The sequence below is a fragment of the Gouania willdenowi genome, chromosome 5 (genome assembly GCF_900634775.1).
Source record: "Gouania willdenowi chromosome 5, fGouWil2.1, whole genome shotgun sequence".
NCBI classification, from domain to species: domain Eukaryota; kingdom Metazoa; phylum Chordata; class Actinopteri; order Blenniiformes; family Gobiesocidae; genus Gouania; species Gouania willdenowi.
Window position 1 is genome coordinate 21982105 of NC_041048.1, and position 15315 is coordinate 21997419.

The window sequence follows — 15315 nt, forward strand, 5'->3', positions numbered from 1 at the left end:
ATCACCAAACATTCCTCATATTGTTTATTGTAGAAGAGAACAATATTGCAAATGGACATTCGTGCTCCTCCAACCCCACACGTCCTTAACAAACTGCAAACATCTCACACAGGACTGTGAATATAAAGGAATCAACAAGATGTCGTCACACATTGAAACCAACAGCGACCTAATCACAAACTACTTCAGATCTGAGAAGCAAAAAGACAATAAAGACAAAAGAAGAAAAAGGCACACAGACTCAAATATTTCAATATCAGGCACTCTGAACGCAACGCTCTAGTAACACAATTTCACAACATCAAAAATGCTCAGATGTAAACGTTTGTATTGGTGCACAAACCACCACCACCAGGGGGCGTAGGTCAGCTTACTGCAAAGAGAGAAGGAGACACTTTACAGATGTGATGAGGAAAGGAAAAGTTGCAAGAATAAGAAAAGAGCACAAACCATAAACTTGATTTGATTTCTATTAGACATGAGCAAATGGTGGCCCAGAAACCACATGTGGACCTTGTTTAATTTTGTGCAATCCCCAAAGTTAATGCACAAAATGATAAAAATACGCAAAACAAGAGCAAAAATACATTAGCTCCGAAAACACTGAAAAACACTACAAAAAACACACAAAAATAACAATATACAAATTGATAACCGAAATACAAAAATGGCTCCAAAAACATACAAAATCAAATAAACATGCACAATATTACAGAAAAACACACAAAAGCACTTCCATATGTCTGCAGAGACAGGCTCCAGCATCCCGATGCAAACATGTGTACAGGAAAAACATTTACAGAAGACAGGACGAGATTCAGACAGAAGCATAGCAAAAAACAACTACAAAAATATTACATAACTATATACAAAACGACAATGAAAATACACAAAAACAGGTGAAAAATATACAGAATGACTCCAGAAACTCACAAAACAATGATAAAATAGACAAAACCATTTGTTCTTTCATGTATTAATGCTCAGATAGGTCATTGTAAATGCTGACATGAATGTTGATAATATGGTCCTCAGATTAATAAATTACATTTTCGTGGTCCCTACTGTGACCAAGAGTGTAAATAAGAGCAAAGGTCAAATCTATCTTTTAGGACAGGGGTGTCATTTTGTGGTGCTGATTTGCTTTAAAACAGATCATTTATTATATGAACCTTATTCAAGCTTTGACCAGAACCCGACAAAGCAAAAGTTAAACCTACAGGACAGACAGACATTGGGTATTTATGTCAGAGCCCGACCTGAAACCGACAATTAAAACCTATTTTTTCCTCATACAAAGGACATATTTACGTTTGTTTTAGTGCTAAACCTGCTTTTATTAATAAACAACTGTTGATGTCAACATCAGATTAGCACACGTGGAAACAATCGCATGTCAAACACAGGTGCGCAATGTGCCCCATGGTGCCAGAGACAGCAGTGGATCTATTTACATAATCCACGTATCAAATATAAGGATAATCAATGTTCTTGTGCAGAAAAAGGATTGATTCAATAGTGGATACTTGTGCTTCCAGCCTGTCTTAATTCGTTCCATCTCTGCTCTGAGGACAGCGCACTGCGCAGTGACAGCTGAAGCCAACACTTTTTAATTTTTTTTTTGCAGCCAGCACCTACTCACACAGAGCTGTTGCTGGACATAGAATCGACCAATTAGTCGACTAAACGACCAAGTTGGCAGCCCTAGTCAGAACAGTGTCACCGTGCTCCAATTCACCTGAAATAAAGCAGCGTATGACACTTACTCTGTTGGAGCAAAGATAAATCTAAAACATGCTGGGCAGCAGCCCTCCAAGATGGACATTTACCACCTGATTGGAAGCCACTGTAGAAAACATGCTGCACAATAACTGTCAGATGTTTGACTGGGATCAGTGACGTACCTGTGTGTGTGCTACACTGTGTGTGTGTGCACATCAGCACAGCTGAAAGCTCGGTCCAGGATGACATGTGCAGTGACTGAGGAGGCGTCTTCATTACTCCCAGTGGAAGTACTGTCAGCTGTTAAAAACGATCATCTTTTGTTTATTTATTGATTGTTGTCCATAGAAAATAATACAGAAAGTATTTTTTTTTTTTACTTACGAGTACAAAATAATGGAGACTTCGACACCATCTCCATCCTCTGATCAGAGTGACAGGTGGAACTCATCACTTCCTGTTGTTGCAGCCACAGAAATAAAGAGATAAAAAAAGAGACTATGACCTGTGGCTCAGTTGCATACGGAAAATATAACATTTCTTTTATATCAACTTCCATCTCCTTAAACATGTGAAGTGTTCTCCTTAACTTTAATCAAAGTGTCAAACTGCAAGATGAGCAGCCTGTTCAGTTTTAGTAGGTATTTACTGAGGATTACACATCCACATCCACAACCAAGGCCTGAATTAACCTCCTGAGATCCTGACACCTGTACTTTAGTTCCTTTTGGGATTAGTAAAGACTAATAAGTAATAACTTACCTTTGTCTCTGTTCAGTAAATACAAATAAATGTAGAAAGTCGGTTAATCACTGAATATTTTTACTTTGGATTCAGAAGGTCCAGATTACTTCTGAAATATTATTTTAACTATCCATGAAAAGTGCTTCTGTAAAATGTCAATGTTCTCGTATAAGGACAATAATTTGGTCTTACTGTATGAATAACTGATTTCACATTGAAACAAGAGATATATAGACATGTGAAACTGGTGGCATGCAGGCAACAATTGGCCTTCGGTCTAACTTTGTGCGTGTGGTCTTTATTATAAATGCTGATGTGAATCTTAATAATGTGGCGCTCAGATCAGACAATCACATATTTGGGTCCCTGCATTGATACATGTGTTCTTCATTGTTAGCTGTGACTTTTCTAATGGTAGAGTGATATTCTAAGTTAGAGCTCTCCAACTAGGATTTTAGTTTAGAGACAATTTAAAACTTATAGTGAACTTTTTCCCGTGAATCTCAAGTGAAAAGGGGATTTGGTGAAAAGCAGAAAAGCCATGGTGTTCAGTGAGTGTTTGGCTAAGCCAGGCATCCTCCTGTTATCCTGGATGTGCTTGTTTCCCCTTTAGCATCACATGATATTGTGAAGAACTGTTTGCTCAGGGTTCCTGGAGGCTTCTCTGTTTGTGCCAGCATCTGAGTAATTAACAAACATGGCCCTGAACTCTGGCACACTTCTCCAGTTTCCATGTGTAAGTGGAGAAACTGGTGATGTGGGATTCCTGCACCCAGCAGGTATTTATAGATCTAGATGTGTTTGTGTAACAAATGCTGGGGATTGAGTTCTTGATTGGCTCACTTTCTTCACGTCTTTCTGGATGGAGAGTCCCACCTCTAACCTCTCCCTCTCCATCCTCTCCTCCTGCAGCCACTCCTCCTTCCTCTCCAACTCACAGCTCAGATCGTTTAATTTATTTTTGGCAATCTGACAAACAAAAGCAAGGAGAAGCGTTAATCATCAGTCCTGCATGTGTGAGATGTGCAGCGTTCCCACCTCTGCTGCATGTTTGAAGGCCTCTCTCTCCAGGGCCCAGTTGGCTCGTTCCTCTCTGAGCAGCAGGTTGTCCTCAGACAGCTGCAGGGTGAGCTGGGCCACCTGCATCCGGGCCTGGTGCAGCTCTGCGTGCATGTGGGTCTGGCGTGTGCCCAGCTCTCTCAGCTCCCTGCGCAGACACCCAGTCACATGGTCGCTGACCTCCAAACGGTCCTGTAACCCCCGCACCTCCATCAGAGCTCCGTCTCTGTCCACCTGCAGGAATACAAGGGACATGCACTATCACATGTTAACTCTAACGTTGGGCTGAAATGACTCCTTTTATCACCACGGGGGCCAAAATAGATACAGTATATTGTTGTCTGTTCTAAGGAACATTCATATCAGTATTTGAAATAATGATTAATCTGAGCATAATTGTAAGGATGACCAAAGGTGTCTATGTTTTTGTTGTTGTTCCATGTTTTTCTGGACTTATTTTGCGCATTTTTGTTGAAGCTTTGTGCATTCTTTCTCCTAATGTGTATTTTTGTGGTTATTTTTTTGTAATTGTTTGTGTCCTTTTGAGTTTTATTTTTGTCCTATACTGTGTGTTTCTGTGGTTATTTTTGTCTATTTTTTTGTCCTATTATGTGTCTTTTCATATAAACATTTGTGGTCCAATTGTGTGTTTTTGTGGTTGTTGTGTGTATTTTGGTCCTTGTGTGATTTGTGGTTATTTTTGTCCTATAATGTATTTCTTAATGTGTTTATGTGTTGATTTTGTAAACATTTGTGGTCCTATTGTGTAATTTCTTTGTGGTAATTGTGTGTTCTATTTCATAATATTACGTGAGATGTCTCCCTATGGGATGCAACCTGTGTCTGCATTCCTCAGAAGCATTTATTTCAATCTGCTAATCCTGATTGATCGGTGAAGCGCGTCCGTCCGCTAGGGGGAGGCCCACCTCCTATAAAATAATAATAATACATCAGTTTTATATAGCGCTTTATCATAGACACTCAAAGTCGCTTTACAGAATTAAGGCATTATTCTTTCACTCCACACTTAGTGGTGGTAAACTACTATTGTAGCCACAGCTGCCCTGGGGCAGACTGACGGAAGCGAGGCTGCCATAGTGCGCCATCGGCCCCTCCGACCACCACCAACACTCACTCACACACTACATTCATACTAGGCAATGTAGGTGAAGTGCCTTGCCCAAGGGCACAATGACAGATACCACTGGGTGACTGCCACCCCACTGTGGCACCTGGAATTCTCAGTGGTCTCCCATCCAACTACTAACCAGGCCCAGACCTGCTTAGCTTCCGAGATCTAACGGGATCGGGCAATGACAGGCTGGTATGGCCATGAAAGGAGGACGCGGACAGGCCCGCACCATTCGAACACCTCTTCTCCTTTCAGCTATCTCGCGTTTTTCTTTGCCAGCTTAACTGTCCACAGGCGGATTCTCTATATTCCAGTCGCCGAACGCTGGCAGAACTAGCTCCTGCTTTGGACCACAACTGGTCAAAAAGTGGCTAGAATACATGAACGCATAAAGTGTGCAATGCTCCTAATCTAAATACATTAAAACAGGGAAGCGGTCCTGGAGAACTCCTGTCCTCCATGTTCTCGATGTTACCCGCTGAAACATGCAGGAAAGGGGGTCTCTAGGACCAGGCCTGCACTACAGAGCTGTGTCTTACCTGTAGGGACTTCCTCTTCTCCTCATCATGTTTCATTTGATTGGACATTTTCTTCAGCCTCTCCTTCAGCCTGTGAGACCAAACTCAAAGTTAACTCAGACTTCAGTGAGTAAATACACACAGAGATGTTGTTTAGGGACTTGCCTCTCCATTTCCTTGCTGTTGAGTGTGTCTCTCTCAGTGAGGGCCCTCAGCTCCTTCTGCAGCTCGGTGATCTGCTGCTCACTCTCCACCTTCACAGCCTTCAGTTCATTCAGTGCAGCCGTCAGGTTTCCCTCAGCGTATTTCACATCCTTACAGAGCAGCAGGGAACAGATACGTGGTTATTTTCAGGTAAATTGATTGATTAATTTTTATTTCGAACATGAACACAAGAGCAGTGTCTTCTACCACAATGAAAGAACTAATGATAATAATTTAAAAAAAGAATAAATCAAACAAAGCAAAGAGAAAACAAATGGTTACAAAATCTTGCTCGTGAAGCCTGGAAAAGTAGTCGGAGGAAGTATAAACTTATATGATCTTACCCCTTGTAATATCTAGTACTATATAAATGATCTTCTTATAATATACACCTATTTACACTATAAATATATATATATACACACACAAATCATTGATATACATATATCTATATAATTATTCATTAATCTGCCCACACATACACAAGTATACATCCACTTATTTACCATTTTTTTCGCCCTTTAATACTTTTGCTTCGAGAAAATAAACGTTATGTACTTAGGTTTAAATTGCTTTAAATTCAGACATCTTTTTTAATATTTCAACACAAACTGTTCCACAACCTGGTACTGCTTTCTGACACACAAAAGCTTGTTTTTTTTTTTTTTAATTGTTTTCCGTGCGCGTAGTGACCAAAAGTTAATTTAGTCTCTTTGTCTTTAAGTTATAAGGCTCAGCTTTTTCAATAGTTTCTGAATGTTTTTTGTTGTGCTTTAAATGCTATTTTACTCGTTTGAAAAGCTACAATTTCTGCTAATGTAAGTAATTTTGATTTATTGAATAGTGGCTTGGTGTGGTCCAAATATCCTGTAATATGAACATAACATATAAATCAAAGTTTGTGTGCCTGCAGTGCTGCCCACACTCCATTGTTTGGCTACCTTCTCATTTTCTTCCTCCTTCTTCTGCAGCTTACAGGTTTGTCTCAGACTCTCTCTCAGCTCACTGATCTCTTCCATCAATGATCCCCTTTCACGCTCCCACTCACTCTTTGCCTTTTCACCTTTTTCTTTTTCACGCTCGGCCTCATTTCTTGCTTCACCTAAAGCTCTCTGCAGATCCTCTTGTTTTCTAACGCACTCGTCCAGCCTCGTCTGCAGAGGGGACATCAGAGCTGAATGTGTGACTGCATTAAAGCTATGAAATATGTCTAAGGTATAGTGTACCTGCAGCAGCTGAGCTCTGGGGATGACCAGGAGCAGCTCCTCCTCTCCATCCTCCTCCTCCTCTTGCTCCTCCTTCACAGTCTCCAGCTCATCTAGTGGTTTTGGAGCAGCGAAGGTGAAGGCGCTGCTTTGGGCACACACTCGCCCGGTTCCATCCACATACACAAACTGGTACTCCAACGCACCCGGCATAGGCAGGTAGAAGGCTGTGGTTGGTAAACATAGGCCTTTAACCCTCCAATTATAACACATTTTAGCCTTTGGGTTAAGTTGACCCCAGGAATATTTGCCTCCAGAAAATGATTTTGTAAAATTGTTGAACAACCCCATTGATAATGAAACCTTGACCTGTTCTCTAGCACGACCATAAATTGGAATGAACTTATTTTGAATAGTTTTCATCCAAATCTTCTCAAATTTGACCACAACAGTATGAACCCTATTGTTTGTGGTGATGATTCCTGCAGCACTCCAATCAGGTAAAATTTTCAGTTTTGAAAATCTTCCATCTAAACCTTTTACACAGCTAAAAAAGCTTTGGGACAAACTGACCTAAGAGGAACACCAATGCATGCAATATACATTCAACGCATTGAAAAAATATCATGATAACTTTATGCTAATTCAATTGTACCCATCAAATTAGCAAAAGTCGTAAAATATGAAGCAAAAAAAAAATAAAAATAGTTAAATATAAAAATATAGTTTTTTTAAACATTGAAGGATAATTGGAGGGTTAAAGCATGTTTTTTTCCAATAAGAACAGATTTTTACAAACATTAAAAAGTGGAACTTCTCAGACAGACTCTCAGCAGATCCTTCTATAACTCTATGAAGAAATGATGCCGTATAGTGTATAATATTTACACTACAAAACCATACCTGACCACATAATAAAAATATACATGTCAACCTCAACAGGTCAGGGTCTCCTAAAGACCCCAAAAACTAAATTTAAAACCAGAGGAGACCTGGCGTTCCAGGCTGTAGCTCCCAGACTCTGGAATAACCTGCACTAGTCTCTCAGGGAGCTCAACTGTGTGGACACTTTTAAAAAACTGCTGAAGACTACACTACAGAAAAGCTTTTAGTTAACTGGATTTTAATTTTTATTCGTCCTTTAATGTTGCTGTTCTTATGATATTTATGCATTCTTGTTTTATTATTCTATTGTGTTGCACTCTTACCACAACTCTGTACAGCACTTTGTGATTTTATCTGCAAAAAGCACTTTATAAATAAACTACTTACTTACTTACCTACAGAAAATCCAAACTTCAGTTAATAATTTTTTTGTAAATATATATTTCCCATAATCGGTTCATTCCCAAACGAAAGGTCTTATTGTGAGGAGCTTTCATTTTCTCTTGGTTTCTTCCACAATCTAAAAACATGTATATGTGAGGTTGATTGGTGTAGAAGTGAATGTGTGTGAGAGTAGTAATTGGTGAGGTGGAAATTGGACGCGTTCATTGTTCAAACAGTATCGCCAAAGCTGCAGATGAAAAATGGCAAGTACATGAGGGAGAAATATTAATTTTTTTTAAAGCAATACATAATCAATCCATCCATTTTCCAACCTGCTTACTCTTCTTTATGTGTCACGAGAGTCTGCTGGTGCCTATCTCCAGCTTTATAAGGGCGCTAGGCAGGGGTACACCCTGGACAGGACGCCGGTCCATACTTTTACAAGAAAATTAGGCAATTGTATGTTCTCCAAAGAGTTGAAGAACAGCTTTGGTAAGGGGTTGACTATTGGTCTGTGGTTGCCATGTGTGTTGATGGTCGCTCAGGCTGTTTAGTTTAACTCTTACGGTGGAAAAGTGCAGAGGAGTCGACATCAGTGCCCTCAGTGTAGCCCTCAGGGACCACAGCCCACGTGTACGTGTAGTAGTTCTTGATAGAAGACCAGCCAACCTGTGGCATCATAATGCACAACCACAGCTCAACCTTTGAGAAGTTTTCTGTTTTGGGGGGTTAAAAAAATCCAAAGTGAATGTACCTGAAAAACGCCAATCCAGTCACTGCTGCTCCACTGATGCTCTGAGCTCAGCCTGTAGTGACACTCCACCCTGGTGTGAGGGAAGTAGAGCAGGCCTACATTTCGAAACATCACTGAGGACAGGGGCTCCATGACGGTGGCGTGCTGTGCTGTTTACGACGATGATTCAGGTCTGGATGAGGAGCAGCTGATGAAAGATGAGAGCGGTGGAGTCAGCTCGAGAATGCAGAGGGAGAAATGACACCAGCAGCATGTTTACCAACACCAACACAGCATCCATGTTTATCACTTATATTCTAATACTGAATGTATTTAACACGTATTATCCAAAAATGTGTTAATGCTAACACATTAATGTTAATGCTGATGATTTAAATTGTTTTTAATGGTGATTTTAAATGTTTTTGCTGCTGATTTTAATGTATTTTTAAGCTGTTGAATGTTTTCTGTTGCACTTTCTGATCATGTAAAGCACATTGAATAGTCTTGTCTCAACAAGTTATTTCTCTCTGACTGTGAGCATCACCTGAACTAAACATTTGTCTTCACATTACAGATTCAGTTACATTATTCACACACACACAGTAAGATCTGTCTCATGTCTCAGAGCAGACTTCCTCAACTCATCACCTTCAAATAATAAGATATGGCCCAAACTGAGGAAAAACCTGAACTTAAATACCAAGAAATCAAAGAACAGAGCCGTTTTTAGCTGAGATACAACAAAATAACAAAGGAAATAAGGAATATTCACACAATTATACCAATCAATTTACACCCCCAAAAAAAAGAATACTTTTTTAGGTTTGCGTCCCAATTTTGGGCCCGACCCACATGCTAAGAATCTGGGTACAACATGGTTTTAGATTTGAAAAAGGATAAAATAGCACTAAAACAAAGGTTGTTTTTTTTTGGTGTTTTGTCTTTTAAGAGACATTTTTCCCAAACCTAAGGAAGCCAGTCAGTGGTGATGATGTTCCTGTTGACAGTCTTACCTGATGAGCCGACAGATCACTGCTGTAACTTCAAGGATGTGCATCCGTCTGTCCAGTAGTGGCAAGTTTCACAAGCCTATGATTAAATTTAGAGAAGACAGGTGGCTTCTGGGTAATGCAGTCTTTCTGTGCAAAGTCTATTAAAGTGCAAAGTCACATTTTAGACTTTAACTCTCATGTCAGAAACTGTTGTCAAAATTGTTGCTACACTATAAAAACCTTTTCTTTCAAGCTGGTTAAAAAAAATTATTTTAATCCTCATTTTTTTTTTTTTTTGATGTAGCCTGAGGTGGCAAAAAAATCTTTTTTAAGTCAAGGTACAGACACGTGTGTTTAATGAAAAAAACAAGCTTTATTTCCATAATCTTTTTCACACAACAAATGAAGTATTAAGGGCTTTCTGCCCTTAATAGAAAGCATCGAGGTCATCATTAACACCCCCTGACTCGTCCATCTATAAAAATTCAAATATTCAGTGATCATGGCTCGGAGTGGAGGCAACAGTGTAGAACTAAAAACATATGATACCAAAACAATCCATAGACTCTAATGAACCAAACATTCATGTTTTTGAATGGTGGGAGGAAACCGGTAGCCTGGCGAAGCCACACCCACTTCCTTACTGGTTATGCGGCCACTTCTGCTCACTTCCTCGACACCAAGTTGGTCGAGCCAATGAGAGCTGAACTGGAGAAAACATGATATTCCCTGCGCCAAGCAGTATCAAAACAAACATGGCGCCCGGCACAGAGAAGACGTTTGAAACTGCGCTCTGCTCTGTTTTAAAACACCTGGATATATTGATGAAACCACAACAAGAAGGGGCTTTAAAACTTTAAGTCTGTACCGTACTACACACTGTTTTCATCTGCTGGCTCCGTTTAGAAAAAAAGAACTACGCTTATCACGCTATTGTCGTCATGTCTGCTCTAGTCAAGCGTCTAGTGAACACTTCTAGACTAATCGCCTGTATGAATAATACAAGGAGATTAGGATGGATTCCAGGCTACCTGAATGAAAAAAGCAGCTGTGCAGAATGGCCACAGGTCGTTCGTTTTTGTGAACGAAATAGCTTAGGGCTGGTATGGGAAGAAGAAATGATAATTCATGCAATCACCTTGATAGACTACCTGTCAGAGTCACAATCACGTGACGTGAGTGGATGAAAGTAGACGGTTCCCAAAAGGAAAAAGGAAAGAAAAGAGTAGAATGAGGGGAAAAGGTCAAACAACGTTTTTGTTGTTTGACCTTTTTGTAAAGTGGTGGTGAATCTAAAACATTGTTATATTTTAATTTGGTCTGGTCTGCTTTTACACTACTCTTTGCCAAGCGCATCAAACTTTCTAAACGGCATCCAGGCAAAACAATCGGTCGATTGTTGGGAAAATACTTCTGCCTTCTTCTTCTTCGCCTGTATAATATACTGTCAACACTCAGGCGAAGAAAAGGACTAAAATAAACCTGCCAGAAAGGTAATAATAATTCAAAATAACCCAGAATCACACCATCCGGCAACCTGCGCTTAAGCACTACATAAGCACAGAAATGACCCTGCACCGTTTTGCCTGTCAGCACTCAGAGGCATCATGCCACCAGAAGATGTACAGTACCTGTGTCGGCAAGACAGTATGCACAAGTGGAACAGTTTGGTGAAGAGAGAGAAGTGAATTCCTGAATGATGTAGGAGTAATACGTGTGGAAATATTTGTGGCATGTATTTGTGTGATAGCGATGTTCTGCTGCCCAGTCACTAACAAAGTAGCTCCGTCACAATTGCGTTTCAATGTCATGTCCTATATTTGGTCCCACTTCCTATATTTGCTACGGGTTTGCTTTCTCACATCGTAAAAACCACACCAGGCTTCGTTGAAGCGAACCGAAACCCACATTTTACAGAGGACCAGACTTCAAATGAGCGTTCACACCACCACATAAAGACAGGACTATCTGAGGAAAGGAAGCATGGTGCGGACCAAAGAAGTATATGTGAAAGCATCCTTGCATCACTCAAATCTGCACCTCCAGGTAAACAACAGTAGATCGCGATGGCCTGTCCATTGAAAAAGTAACGTGAGAACCAAAAAAGTGGAGACCGCTGGAAAACCTGTTTTCAACAAAGGAATCAAAGGTTGAGCTACAGAACTTGTGAATACAGTCATAAAAGGAATCAGTTTTGAGACACACGTCACTTCCTGAAGAGTTCAGAGTCAGACCTAATCAGCTCTCCTTTTTATCCAGCAGAGACAGAATGCCCAGTTCTTCCAGTTTGGCTTTAGCAACTGCCTCCCAGCTCTTATTGGCTAAAGGGTTCCTCGGTGATGGATGCATGATGCCCTCGACTCGTACATTAATACCGGCAGCCGACAGAGCTCGCCGTGCCCGCCGCTCTGCCAGCCTTCCCACTCCGATCACCATGGAGACGTTGAGCGACTGCACCACCTGGCACAGCGCTGTCTCACACAGGTTCAGCAGCGCCTCTCGCTCGGCCGGAGGAAGCTCAGGGGGCGTCAAGTTCTTCCCGTCTGCGTTCATAAAGATCAGTGGGCAGAGGTTGTGCACGAAACAGTGCTGGAAGAACTGCTCTGGCTGTTTGCACAGTTTCCTGAAAAGGCCCCAGAAACGGGCACCACTCACTTCACTGTGGGCGCAGGCGAGTCCCGTGATCCGTCGCTTTGGATGCTCGTCAGCAGGATGTCCCACCTCTCCGCTGATCTTCAGCCAATCAACAACAGACTTCACCTCACCAAAAGGGACCTGAGCAGAAAGAAGAAGTGTATCTAAATAATAATGCATTGGATTTTATATAGCGTTTTCATAGACACTCAAAGCACTTACCATTGATGTGCATCATTCTTTCACTCTACACACAGTGGTGGTAAGCTACTATTGTAGCCACAGCTGCCCTGGAGCAGACTGACAGAGGCGAGGCTGCTGTAGTGCGCCATCGGTCCCTCCGACCACCACTCACACACCACATTCATCAGAATCAGAATCAGCTTTATTGACCAGGTACAGTTTAGAACAATACGAGGAATTTGACTAGGTAGTTGCAGTGAGAGGAGACACATCAACACACCGGAGCAGCCATTTGCGGCGCCCACATATTTAGGTGAAAAAAGGGATCAATAACAGGAGGAGAGGAGGGGTGAGGGGAAAAAAAACTGCCAGTTTGAAACTGATTTCCCTAAACAGAGAAAGCAGTGTGAAACCAGGAAAAAAACCGCCTCTGCAAACATAAATGTAAGCATGACACAGTCAAACAACTCGAGACAAGGCATGTAGGAAGGGTTGGGTGGGAGGTTGGCGAATTTGCGTACTAGGCAATGTAGGTAAAGTGCCTTGCCCAAGGACACAACGACAATGACTTGGCTAGAGCAGGATTCAAACCCCCAACCCTTCAGTAATTGGACGACCCACTGAGCCATGGTTGCCACCTAAATGTTGTGCATAAGTCGTTTTTCATGTCATTGTTGGGTTTTGGGGACTTTTTTGTGTGGTTTTTGGGTCATTTTGGGTGTTTTGGGACTTATTTTGTGTTTTTGTTTCATTCAGAGGCCAAGCCGACAGACACAGTCACTCTGGGTGTGGGTGGAAGGTCGTTCCTCCTCCCTGCGCAGCGGGAGCTGCCAAGGAGGAGCGCACAGCAGCTGGTAAATCTCTGCCAGCCAGTGCATGGCTGGCCAGTGAGGGGCCACCAGGATCAGTGCATGACCTTGCTCCCTCACCCTGGACAGAGTGTGGGGTACAAAAGCCAACGGGGAAACATGTAAAGCAGTGTGAGCGACCAGACGTGCATGAGTGCATCTACGCCAAGGGGAACATCCGTGCCGTGCAGGGAGAAAAACAACGCGCACTGCGTGTTCTTCTCCGCGGCGAACAGATCCACCTTGGCCCGTCCATTGCGGGCCCACAACTGTTACACCACCAGTGGATGTAACCTCCATTCCCAGTACACCGGCGCGCCCCTGAACAGCAGGTCTGCATTTACGTTCAAGACCCCAGGAACATGCGTCACTCTCAAAGTGAGCTCCCGATGGGAGCGTAAACCACCTTGGCGGTTGACATACCATCACCGTGGTACTGTCAGTCCTCAACAGGACATGATGCCCCCTGAGAGATGGGAGGAAGTGGATCAGCAAGAGGAATACCGCTGACAATTTCAAATAATTTATGTGACAGCATCGGAGGTCTGCGTCCCAGCAGCCTCTCACCAACCTGCCCTTGAACACCCAACCACACGCACTCCGACGTAACCAGAACCCTTTGAACTGAGGCAACGGGCCAGAGCTGGGGCTGGTTGATTCTCGACCTGTTGTGGTCCACACAATGCGTTCGTTTATACTCATCAGCACCAGACGACTGGAAATCCTGAAGGAATCCGCCTGTGGACAGTTTAGCTGATAAGAATGCGAGATGTGCATGAGAGAGCGAAGAGGTGTTTGAATGAGGAACTGCACATTAGCCCTCCTTCTTATAGAGAGTGGGAGTGTCCCTGGCAGATGGACAGTTCTTTTCCTGTCAATCAGGGCTTGGCGGATTGAGAAAAGTGTTTCTGAGGGCTACCGGGAGTGTGTATCCCATAGTGAAACATCTCAAAAAATATTATGAAATAGAACTACTGTTTGTCCATATAGTACAGTATCAGATTGGTTTATTAGAGTAGTGGTTAAAGTACCCCTTTTCTCTTATTTCTGAATCTAAGTACCTCCTTTGTCTGACGAAAACCTTTTGCTCAGAAAACTATTTAAAGACAACTATAGAAAATAATGATGTAATTAGCTAGTAATAATGCTCAGATACACACACACACACTAGTGCATTTTAGTTGAAATAGATTTATATTTAACAAGTGAAAGTATAGAAATACAGTTGTTAAAGATTGTGTGTTGTCTTAATTTTAAAAATAGATGAACAGTTTAAAAGTACAAAACTCTATTTCAATTTTTCATAAATTTCAGCGACTCTATTTAAACTCTAGGCGCCCCCACATGGGGTCCCGACCCTAATGTTGAAAAACACTGAATTAGTGGCTCCTGGATCGATTTCTACTGTATAGTTCTTATCATGTCCGGTCATCTCACGTCTGAGCTGGGACATTTTATTTGTTAAAATGTCATCTCCCGTGTGCCCCCTGTAGTGCCATCGCGTAACCCTAGGGGTAAACGTAGCCCCACTTGAGAAACACTATATTAGAGGGTATTTAAAGTCAAGTGTAGTTTTTCTTGCTTTCTTTTGAACTTTACGACTAAAATAAATGTTGGTTTTTGCTATGCCTAAATTTGCACACAAAGGAGTCCGCTCACCCCAGTCTGAGCCATGCCGAAGGGCCCGGGGTTCATGCCCAGGAACAGCACCGAGAGCCCGGCCTTGCAGTAGGTGTCCACGTAGCAGCGGTGGGTGTCCCAGGCGTAAACCAGCGGGTTGTAGACGTAGCGAACCGGTCCACCGAAGGAAAGCCGGCCCAGGTGGAGGTTTAGTTCCAGCTCAGCTTGGAGGAACCTGGAGGACGGAGTCCCTTCAGGTGGGTTCAGAGTCGGCTCTTTATCCTCAGGCTTCACTGACAAGCCAGCGTCCATTGTGTTTTAACAAAGTAAGCTTTAAATTAGCAACAATGAAAGATACAGCTTCTTCTTCTTCTTCTCCCTCCTGTGTGACTTTCCATCACTGCTCTGTGTGCTAACACTGCAGTGACTGCCCCTAGCGGCAGCTCAGT

At 42.2% G+C, this 15315-nt stretch overlaps 2 protein-coding genes and 1 pseudogene across 3 annotated transcripts; all 3 read right to left on the bottom strand.

Moving 5' to 3' along the window:
* Positions 1-9: 9 nt before the first annotated feature.
* On the bottom strand, positions 10-9683 carry LOC114463556 (calcium-binding and coiled-coil domain-containing protein 1-like). 2 transcript variants are annotated; one of them, XM_028447192.1, is made up of 12 exons: positions 9603-9683; positions 8608-8794; positions 8420-8522; positions 6606-6811; positions 6321-6533; positions 5341-5489; positions 5197-5266; positions 3505-3759; positions 3310-3435; positions 2107-2179; positions 1905-2022; positions 10-373 (listed from the first exon to the last, which is right to left on the bottom strand). In XM_028447192.1, exons 2-11 carry the CDS (start codon positions 8737-8739, stop codon positions 1916-1918), a joined length of 1434 nt encoding a protein of 477 aa, XP_028302993.1. In that variant the 5' UTR covers positions 8740-8794; positions 9603-9683; the 3' UTR covers positions 10-373; positions 1905-1915. The 2 variants fall into 2 exon arrangements, with proteins under 2 accessions (XP_028302993.1, XP_028302994.1); XM_028447193.1 differs by having other exon boundaries at positions 8608-8823; positions 9603-9665.
* On the bottom strand, positions 4746-4863 carry LOC114464129 (uncharacterized; annotated as a pseudogene).
* Positions 9684-9934: 251 nt separating the features above from the next.
* On the bottom strand, positions 9935-15270 carry LOC114463557 (single-strand selective monofunctional uracil DNA glycosylase). Its single transcript, XM_028447194.1, has 2 exons — positions 14906-15270; positions 9935-12356 (listed from the first exon to the last, which is right to left on the bottom strand). Exons 1-2 carry the CDS (start codon positions 15176-15178, stop codon positions 11820-11822), a joined length of 810 nt encoding a protein of 269 aa, XP_028302995.1. The 5' UTR covers positions 15179-15270; the 3' UTR covers positions 9935-11819.
* Between the last annotated feature and the right edge of the window lie 45 nt (positions 15271-15315).

Bases quoted from the DNA above. Each gene is read 5' to 3' on its own strand.
- LOC114463557 (XM_028447194.1), bottom strand. From the start codon at position 15,178: ATGGACGCTGGCTTGTCAGTGAAGCCTGAGGATAAAGAGCCGACTCTG. The intron at 12,357-14,905 runs GTGAGCGGACTC...CTTTCTGCTCAG, and splicing joins TCGGCATGGCTCAGACTGGG to GTCCCTTTTGGTGAGGTGAA.
- LOC114463556 (XM_028447192.1), bottom strand. From the start codon at position 8,739: ATGGAGCCCCTGTCCTCAGTGATGTTTCGAAATGTAGGCCTGCTCTAC. The intron at 5,490-6,320 runs GTAGCCAAACAA...CTGCTCTGTAAG, and splicing joins AGGAGGAAGAAAATGAGAAG to GATGTGAAATACGCTGAGGG. The intron at 5,267-5,340 runs GCAAGTCCCTAA...TTGGTCTCACAG, and splicing joins AACAGCAAGGAAATGGAGAG to GCTGAAGGAGAGGCTGAAGA.